Below are 10834 nucleotides of genomic sequence, written 5' to 3' on the forward strand. Positions count from 1 at the left end.
CTTTTATTTTAATCTTCACCTGCCAAATCCTTTTCTCACTGCTGCTTCAACAAAAGGCGTATCATCGTTTCTGCTGTATGATAGACTTATGTTTTGGGCTGTGGAACTATAAATACTTGCTTTTATCAGAGCTTTAGATTTAAAATTTAGAACCTTCAGATTATTTCTTGGAAGTATTATAGGCCTCTTACCACAAACTGCTAGTGGTGAATTCTTCCTATTCAACAGTTATTTTCATTCCTACTATATAGCCAAGCCATTAAAAAATCTGTTCTGGATTTCTAATGCTATTTTGTAGGTTGTTATACCAAAGTGTCCTGAGTGTTCTGGTGTATAGATTTGAAGCTTGGCTGCTGGTTTTGGGTAGCAGCTGTTTTATTCACAATCATGTTAATTTTCCATAAGTTAGCTGACATGCTGACTCACACTGAGTCACTGGTACAAATAACTTGAAGGTGTTTGGAGGACAAAATCTTCTAGTGGGTTGAAAAACATCCCTTGGAAACTAAATTGTTACCAAATTTTCCATAGCAACTTCATAGCACTTTTAATCCCTTGAGTAAAAACAGGGTCCCACCCCATGCATGCCCAGAATTAAACCAGGCATTTGCCTGTGCTGCCTTCCAAAGATAAGCAGAAGCTTTCAGAGCTGGAAGAGGGCAACATCCTGCACCAGGCTTTTCCAGTTAGAATGGAACTAATTCACTGAACACTGTAAACCTGCTGTAGCCAACAGGGCCCTGGAAAGAGCTGTTCTGGTTGTCAGCTGCTTGCTCCTACCCTGGTATGATTTCTCCCTTGCATCAACATAGCTTTTTGTTCGTTTGCACAGTAAGTCAGATCAAGGGAACTGATCCATCCAGATGATGGCTGGACTACCACTGAGTTACATTTCGTTTGGATCTACTCCCGTGTCTGATCACCTTGACACTTGGGAGGCAGGCAAGAACCAGCAGCCACTAGTGGGGAGGAGGTTGAGACAGCTATTTGCGTAGCCCTGCCAGCTTATGGCGCTGGGTTTATCGAATGCTGGCTTCTAGGGTTTTTTTATCACTTTAGGAAGGAAGCCTCTGTAAGACGTAATCCCAGGATACCTTGCATTTTTCAGAGCTGGAGCACGTCTATGTTTGAACTAGGCTGGAGTATGTATTTCACATATTTGGATGAATACTGCTCTCAGAATGAGTTCAGAGACTACAGTAGGGCGGTATCACTGCTCCCCATGAAACTTCACTGCTCCTCTCTACTTGATTCGAAGTAAAGTTTTCATATTATTAATCAATACTGTAAATGATCACTCCAAGGTGTACAGAGCCTCATATTCCTAATTAATCACTGGATGATTGGTGCTGCTTCAGGTATGATGCTCACTTGCATCTTACAGCATGTATAAAATGCCATAGAAGTAAAGCAACCAAACATACAGGAAGCTAGTAATATTAACTAGGTAAATGTTCTGCACTTAAATAGGCATAAGAATGATGTTTAGCCTCTTATGTTTCTCTGGGGTCTTTTCTTAACTTTTCTTAAATATTCAGAACATATCTGTCAAAGGAAGAAAAAAACCAACCAACAGCACTTAACAAAAAAATATTTTTATTCAGTTGGCCTGAAATAAAGCATTCAACATAAAATTTCAGACAGTACTTCCACAAGCATTTAATATTGCAGATATTTCAAAACAGCATGACATAAGTGCATGTTCTATATAATATGCAAGTACAGTGCATACGTTAAGGTCAGATGAAATGTTTTCATATTGAGTGTATTTGAATACTGCCTGTAATTAACAGGGGGGTTTGGCTAAGAGCAAGCCCTCCTAGTGGGCAATGAAAATTGAAGCACCAGTGGTGCAACCACTAAATAAGCGTTACTGATTTTTAAATTAGTAAAATAGGAACTAGCATCTTTACAGTTACTTGAGAGGTATAATTTAGGGATTTGAAAAATCATATACTTTAACTTTTAACTACACAGTATATTTGTTACAAAGCAGGTGGAGGGAAGTTGCTCTGTGTTCTTGCTTACTTTGCTTCTGTTATTGCTAAATCGTGATGTATAGTCTGTTTTTCGTTATAGTCTTTCTGTTACTTCCCAGGGAAGTGGCTGCAGTTTCTTTACCCATTTTTCAAGGATTTTATCTTTATTTCTACCAGTAGCCTGAGCAGTGCAAGGTGGCTTCCTTCTTTTTTCCCCCACATCTTACATCTACAGGAATTTGAAGAACCGTGAAATTGTTTGTTTCTGGAGTTTCCTAGTTGGGAAGCTTAAGAGAACTTTGAAAGGAAATATTTCTTGTCCCCACAAGGGGCACCTTTTGTCTGTCACAAGGTGATGTGTCATCACCTATTTGCAGCATTATTCACAACCCATGTTCTAGCAATAAGACTGCTTTTCTGTACCTTAGCTTTTGTATTTCTGATGATAGCTAACCCTGAAATGATGCATGACTGGCAGTGCGGTTACTTGTATGACTTTTCCTAATCAAGTCACCGATGTCTGCGTATCTGTAGAACCATTTCTCAGTTACAGCGCCTCTTACCCAGTCTGATTCTGAACAGGGACCCTGTGTGTACTAAGATACTCTTTTTTTCAGTCAGATGAGGAGTCTTGCAGGATTCAAAGGAGAAACAAAGAACCCTGTAATAAAAATGCCTTTTTGTTTCAAGCTGATCTTTAGCTAGTATGGGCTAGAAATACTTCCTTCATGAAATGCTTATCGGTTTGGAATTTATGTACTATCTTAAACCCACTGTATTTGATAAACACTACAGTTTATAATATTTTAAAAACAACAAACTACAAGGTTCTGCATAGAGCAAAACTTAATTTTGAATAAGTAATAAGGATGAAAGGGAAGGAGTAAGCAGAATAATTAAGAAAAGGTCCCTCAGAGACAAGCAACGGGTATACTCCAATATGCAAAAAAGATGCTTTGCATCATGCTTTAGTGCTTGGAATGGTATTTGTAGTCTCAAAGTGGATATGAATTTTGCCCTTTACTTTTAAGGGGATGATCTGTAGATTTCGGATGTAAAGAACAAGATTTTCAAGAATATGAATAATTTTGATTAGTCTTATGTGACATTTCATAACACTGTCACTCCTCTGCAGAGAAATAAACAGTTGCAAAATGAAGCGTTCATCCAAATTCTGCATGAGAAATAACTCTGAAGCAGACCTGTAAAAACTAGTAAGCAAAGGATGCCAAGCCTTTACTTGGGCAAATATTAATAATCTGAAACCTGGTTGGATTTGTCAGGTATACTTAGACAGATATAGGTATCTTCTTCAGATACTGATTGCTCTGGCAACAAAACTTTAATATTATTGGAAATCTTGATTCAGCTTAAGAGGTTATTTTGCATGAGTAATATGACTGAATTATATCCGCGATGAGCTTGAACATGGTAGGAATGAAAATAAGACCTTGTTATAGACAAAGGGCCATAGTGAGTAGTGATCACTTCAAAAAATGAAGGATAAAAGAAAAGTCAAGTCATTTAGAACATCTTTACAGTTTTTAAAAACAAATCAAACAAAAACTGGAAACCCCCCCACCTCCAGGTTAGGAGAAGGATCTTGTCACATAAGCACGTGTTTCCTAATGTATACCTACAAGGCTGTTTTAATTAATTGCGCTGCTGAATGGGGACAGGGGAACTGGTCACAAATGACTTGGAGAAGGCCAATGTACTCAATGCCTTCTTTACTTCAATCTTTATCTGTAAAACCAGCCTTCAGGAATCCCAAGCCCTGGACACCCAAGGGAAAGTGTGGAACAAGGAGGACTTACCCTTGATAGAGGACTACCAGACTGGGGACCACTTAAACAAACTGCATGTTTGTTTAAGTAAACATACCCATGAGTGCTGAGTGAGTTGGCTGATGTTATTGTAAGGCTACTCTCAATTTATCTGTGAATATCATAACAATTGGGAGAGGTGCCTGAAGACTGGGAGAGAGCAAATATCACTCCTGACTTCAAGAAGGACAAAGAAGAAAGATCAAGTTAACTACAGACTGGTCAGCCTCACTTCTGTCTCTGGGGAGGTGTTGGAGAAAATCCTCCTAGAAAGCATTTCCAAACACATGAAGGACAAGAAGGTGATTGGGAGTAGTCAGCATGGATTTACAAAGGGGAAGTCATGCTTGACCAACCTCAGTTGCCTTCTACAGTAAGGTGACAAGCTTGGCGGATGAGGAGAGAGCAGAGGATGTTGTTTGCTTTGACTTTAGTAAAGCCTTTGGCACTATTTCCTATAACATCATCACAAATGGGCTGACAAAATACAGGTTAGATAGGTGGACAACAAAACAGATTCAAAACTGGCTGAATGACTGGGCCCAGAGGGTTGTGATCAGAGGTGTAAAGTCCTGTTGGAGGCTGGTAACAAGCAGTGTACTCCAGGGCTCAATACTGGGACCAGTACTGTTCAACACCTTCATTAATGACCTGGATGATTGGACAGAGCGGACCCTCAGCAAGTTTGCAGATGATACAAGAAGCGGCTGATACATTAGAGCATTGTGCTGCTATTCAGAGGGACCTCAACAAGTTGGAGAACAGGGCAGAGAGGAATCTCATGAAGTTTAACAAGGGGAAATGCAAGGTCTTGCTTCTGGGAAGGAATAACGGCAGGCACCAGTGTGTGTTGGGGGCTGACCTAATGGAGAGCAGCTTTGCCTAGAAGTACCTTGGGGTCCTTGTGAACAACAAGCTGGCCATGAGCTGGAGAACAGGGCAGAGAGAAATCTCATGAAGTTTAACAAGGGGAAATGCAAGGTCTTGCTTCTGGGAAGGAATAACGGCAGGCACCAGTGTGTGTTGGGGGCTGACCTAATGGAGAGCAGCTTTGCCTAGAAGTACCTTGGGGTCCTTGTGAACAACAAGCTGGCCATGAGCCAGCAACGCACCTTTGCGGCAGAGAAGACCAACAGTATACTGGATGTCGCCAGCAGGTTGAAGGAGGTGATCCTTGCTCTTTGCTCAGCACTAGTGAGGCCTTATCAGGAGTATTGTGTCTGGTTCTGGGCTCCACAGTACAAGAAACATACAGAATTACTGAAGTGAGTCTGGTGCAGGGTTACAAAGATGATTAATGGCTTGGAGCATCTGACATGTGAGGAGAGGCTGGGAGAGCCAGGACTGCTCAGCCTGGAGGGGACCAGGCTCAGGGGCATCTTATCAATGGGTAAAAACACCTGATGGGAAGGAACTGAGGACAAGGCAGACTCTTCTCGATAGTGCCCAGTGACAGAACATGAGGCAACAGACCCAAATTAAAACACATGAGATTCCATCTGAACACTTTTTTACTGTGAGGGTGATCAAACACTAGAAAGGGTTGTGCAGAGAGGTTATAGAGTCCCCATCCTGGACAGTCTTGGTTATTGTGCTCTGGCTGACGCTGCTTGAGCAGGGGAGTTTGGAATAAATGACCTCAAGAGGTGCCTTCCAACCTAAACAATTCTGTGATTATTCCGACGTGCAAACTGAACAAACCTGTTTGCTGTCGGTGTATTTGAAGCTTTGTTGTACAAAGTTATTTGAGCAGTCATGGCTATTATGAAGTATAGGAAGCATTTTCAAGAGGATGTTAATCTCGGTGTATTGGTTCTCAATGCATTGGCCGTCTGGTTAAGTATTGTGCTTTTCCCTTTCCATCAGTGATTCATGGCAGGTGTCTGAAAGAATCAAACTACTTTAGATATCACACAGGATCTGCCTTCATTGGTAGTTGAAATCCATGATGCAGATAAACAAATTGAGAAATAATAGGTTCTTGAGTTCCTCTAAACTTTAAGTACTAGAGCAGTTTTCATTTTTCTGAAAATATTATTCTTTCTAGTAGGAATTTGCTGTAAACTAACCATTTTTAATATATGTGTGTGTGCACAGATGTATGCATATATACACATATGTTTATATATGCATATAGATGTATAAATAAATACATATATTTATACAAAAAATGAAGTACTTAAAAAAACATCCATGTGGAGTCCTGCCTGCAGTATTTTATATTGGGAGCAGCCCAACCATGTTGCTGGGGTTTTTCTCAGATGTGTCTTGACAGACTACAGTCCTCGGCTTCAGATGGGCTCTGTGAAAGCCATGTCTGCGGGCTGGTCACAGTGCATCACCACTCATTAGCAAAGAGAAACTCAGGGAGGTACCTCCAAATTCTGCCAGGTTGATTAGTGTCACATATTTCCCTCCAAACATGTACATGTATGCATACAAATGCTTCCATGAAGATTTGCTGTCATACTTGATCCTTTTGCCTTTGTTTTCAAACATCGTGAATGTGTTCAAGTGTGACAGCGAGGGGTAAGCAAAATTATTTAGCCTCACTGGTATCAGATTAAAAGAAATTGTACAGGATAGTTTTTAACAATCAGTATTGCAGTGGAGACCCTGTAAGGCCTCTTCCATTCATATCTATGTGTTTCTTGTTAGGTGGTCAATTAGCTCTATAGAATACCTTCAATAGGTTTAATTAGTCTAAATTGGTGGAGGGGGGAACTTATAATACATGGCTTTAAAAAGCTGAGTATGGTGAAAATATGTAAATATATCACTTTTTCATGTTGTGAGCTTTCCTCATGCCAAACTTCATTGCTTGATATTTTCTGAACTATTTAGAATTTGTTTATTTTCTAAAAATTGAATAGCTCAGTGTAGCCAGGATATGTTCCCAGCAGCTCTTTTCAGAGGTGTCTTCCATTCTTCAATTAAAGAATATTAAAGTTATATATTTCTCCATGTTCAGAAAGGAAGAAAGTCAAGGAAGGCTAGTTTATTTTGAAAACCTTACTGTCGTAGGTTCCTAATCCCATGCAACCCTCTCTTCTTTTGCAGGACTCTGAGGAGGAGGACAGTGAGTTGGAGGCCATTAATAAGAAGCTAAGTCCACAAAGTTTTCAAAATTTCCGGCCTTACGTACCAGAGGAGTTTGCTGACTTCAGTGTTTACAATGCTAGCCTGGAGAACAGGGAATGGTTTTCTTCTAAATCAGACTTCATGAGTTCACGTGTTCTTGAGAAAGAGGTATCCCGCAGCCCCACCACTAGCAGTATTACTAGTGGCTACTTCTCCCACAGTGCCTCTAATGCCACTCTGTCTGACATGCTTGTTCCCTGTAGTGATAGCACAGACCAGCTAGCCAGTCACACAAAGGAGCTGGACTCTCATGATCCCTCGGGATCATCTCTTGCACATGACTTAAGATCTTCTTCGAACAAGGAGTGTCAAGAGTCAGAAAAGGAGATAGCGAGAGAAAAGTTACCTGTGTTACCACTGAAAGACAACAGTGCCTTAACGGAACAAGTACCACTGTCCCTCGATGCCACTGACAGAGACTCTCAACAGTTACCCAGAGCTGGATCATTTTCTGTTTTGAATTCCTCGGATGGCAAAAATACCTGCCGTACAATTGAATTTTCAGCACGTGAAGCAACAGTTGAGCACACGATGGACATTCTGGAAGATCACTCCTTTACAGAGTTCATGGGCGTCGAAGATGGAAAGGACTTTGACCATTCGACAGCTCTGCAGTCATGTTCCCTTGTGTCCTCTAATGGAGTGAGCGCCTCAGAGTTACCCCGAGGCACTGACAAGGAGCAGAGCGCGTGTGCGGGCCAGCTGAGCTCTGCAGCGGGCAACCGGCTTGCAGACACTGCAGAAAGCCCTTTTTGTTCTGTACTGGTAAAAGAGACTTCAGACCGTGAGACTTATCCTGATACTTCCGTAGACGATTTTATTGGGAAGGACCACTTGGATGGTTCCGATTGTGAAGAAGGTGCTTCCGCAGATCAAGCCCACGTCTTGCCTAGCTGGGTAGCCGTGGGCGAACAAGTCTGTGTTGGAAGTAATAAGATGGGCACAGTGAGATACGTTGGAACAGTGGATTTTTCAGCTGGAATCTGGGTCGGAGTTGAACTAAATGTTCAGCTGGGTAAGACTAAATCTGCTCTGGGTTATCTGTGCAGCTAGCGTGATCTATTTTTAAAGTTGCAGTACAATCATATGCTCTTCAGTCCTGGGAAGTGCCTCCAATGTAAGCTTGGTATCTGATACACCCAGTTCCAGGCTCTCTGTTTATAGGGATGCTTTTATTAATTTTTAACTGTCTTAAAGGCCTGCTCTTCTTGCTTTATGCAGAATAATGCTTTTGAGTGTTGTGGTAGTTCCCATTGGTACCCATCTGTTTTTATAGATCAGAAAAACAAGCAAAGCCTAAAATTGGCACTTTTTTTTTTTTTTTTTTTTAGATCTACATGCATGTTCATGGACAGCACTTGTCAAATAGGTTTTCTGTCTGTAGCTTTCAGAATTATTTTTTTTTTTCCACTGGGGAAAACTTAATTATAGAGCACAGGTTTTCTTTAGCTTCAGTTTGGTGGGATCAGAAAAAGTCAATGCTCTGCAAGTGTTAAGAGATTCCTACAGAAATGCTTCAGATCTTTTAAAAAGATTGTTGTTACTGGTTTAATAGATATTAACGCTGGGACTAGAAGTTTCTGTGCCAGCTAAGTTTTAAGCTTTGTAAGCAGTTGGTTTTGAGGCTAGTTTAGTTTGTAGAATGAACAGATGTTTGACTTTTTAAACTGTAAGTTAACAAAGTATAATATTGTGGGAAATCATCTTTTTGGTCCCAGTTCAAGCCCTCCTTTCCAGGTTTTGTTCTCCCCAGTGTATGGTCTGCATCTGGCTTCATCACTCAGCATTAACAATGTTGACTATTTGACAGGTAGCCAAAGATACTTACGCTTCGATGCTACAATTGTATGTGCGAATGAAAGTACCAAGGATTAATCCTGTGCATTTATTTTCATTGAAGGGAAGCATGACGGGACTGTAAAAGGCAGAGAGTACTTCCACTGCAAACCACGACACGGTGTCTTTGTTCGTCCTGGGCGCCTCAGCAAAGCACCAGCTTCCGCAAGGAAATGGAGCAGCACTTCACGGTCTCAGGCATCTTCCACTTCAGAGAAACGGAAAAGTTCCATGCTTCAAGGCTCGTCATCCACTCCTAAAACAGAAGTCCTCTGCCATTCAGGAGATGCAGCGGCTTCTGCTTTTTCGAGGAAACAGGAAAACAGGAAATCTTGGATTAACTAAACTGCAGTATTTTTGCACTTACTACACGCATCGCTGTGTAGAAAACTTTATGGATTTTTGAAGCTATTGTACATTTTAATCTGTCCATACGGAATGTGTATTCTCTAGAGTCCTTGACTTAATTCTCTAATTTTTTATAAATAATATATATATTATATATATATATGAATGTGTATCTATAGTTTGTCTGCCAGTGAGCAGATACAGCTGCACACTAAAATACAGTTAAAGCTGATCTGTAGATAACTGAGGTACTGGACTATTTGTTACGCAACAACTTGGGAGATATATTTTAAACAACAAAAAATATTTTATTGTGGAGAAAACAGGATGTAAATCCATATTTGGAAAAAAAAAAAGCTACGATTTGCTGTTCTTAATTACCAAAGAACTTGTTTTAGACGGACACGTTTGCTGTTTATATCTTTCTCTTGTAAATGTTTTAACTGATAACTTGGTGCCATGTTTCTTTTAGTCACTGGGCACCGTGCAGCCTTACGTTCTGTGTTTAAGCACACTGAAATATCCAACTGCTTCATATATTTTGTCTTCCTAGAGGCCTGCCACTGTGCTGACCTGGCGTTGGATTGAAATGACTAACAATGCCTGAAGCTATATGTCTGGCAGTTCATATGTTAACATAAGCCAGCCGGGCAGTTTGACTGCAGAACCAGTATTACTGCAAGGGTGTGAGAGGACAACGTTTTGGGGGGGTTTGGTTTTTTGGGTGTAGGGGGGAAGTGGGGAAACAAAGAAGCAGTAAATGGATCGTGACTGCAAACTTTGCACTTGTTACTTGCTGGTTATTATCAAGATGAAATAGAACCTGCTAAAGTAATTTTAATCTGTAAAGTTTATTTTAATAGTGGGAATGATGGAGGGATTTATGTCTGGTGCTCATGAATTCCTAAGAAGGTTGTTCCACATGTAGATACTGTAGATGCCTGTAGAAGCGTTCTGGATATTTGTAAAGTAACACGGTTAAAAATGAGTGAAGTGAATGGCCTGCTGTATCTGTTCTTCTTTGTTTCTTAGCAAGTGAATGATTGAGATACCTGGGACCTTACTGAAAAGCTGCTGTTCTTTCTTTGATTGTTGTGTACAGTAAGCGGACTCTCGTATTTTACTATTTACTGTAAAGAACTGTAATTTATATACTGCCATACTGTATTTAATTGGTACAGACCTATTGTGTGTTAGAATACAGACTGTTTACTTGGGATTTAAAAAAAAAAACAACTGTTTTGCTTGTATGTGGTACAGCTAGGTTTCATGGTCAAATAGTAAGCTGTTTCTAGCTGATGGTGCTCAGATGCAAAAGTACTTTGTAAAAATGCTGAAGGACAATATGACTGGAGTGGAAGACTGGAGGGTATTAACCTGTTTTAGCACTGACGGGTTCATGCAGCATTAAGAGGGGAATATCAGCCCCTGTGGATACACATTCCTCGCCAGCTGCTTTCCCTGTCCTTCACAGGAGGGAGGGCGGAGCTGGGAACTCCTGCCAGAGAATGGTGTTCTGTGGGTGAAGGGGAGACGGGACAAGTTCCTGGAAGACAGACAAGACAGACTCATAGCTAAATACGTAAATGCCTCAGCTGAGTGCAACACAGTTGGCAGCGGGGAGGGTAATGTGCTGGGGCAGGGGGGTGGGGGGTGTGAAAGCAGGGGGTGCGAAGTTCAGTGTATTTGCCCTTCACGTAGCTT

At 40.9% G+C, this 10834-nt stretch overlaps 1 protein-coding gene across 1 annotated transcript in view; it reads left to right on the forward strand.

Moving 5' to 3' along the window:
- Positions 1-10396, forward strand: part of KIF13A (kinesin family member 13A) — a gene marked incomplete at its 5' end in the record, with an annotated part of 120599 nt that extends 110203 nt beyond the window's left edge. Inside the window, 2 exons of the mRNA XM_082480110.1 lie at positions 6866-7961; positions 8847-10396. Coding sequence (XP_082336236.1) covers positions 6866-7961; positions 8847-9127 — 1377 coding nt within the window. The 3' untranslated portion in view covers positions 9128-10396. The remainder of the gene's footprint in view (positions 1-6865; positions 7962-8846) is intronic.
- Positions 10397-10834: the final 438 nt, after the last annotated feature.

Source organism: Vanellus vanellus (assembly GCF_965231255.1).
Source record: "Vanellus vanellus genome assembly, chromosome: 2".
NCBI lineage: Eukaryota > Metazoa > Chordata > Aves > Charadriiformes > Charadriidae > Vanellus > Vanellus vanellus.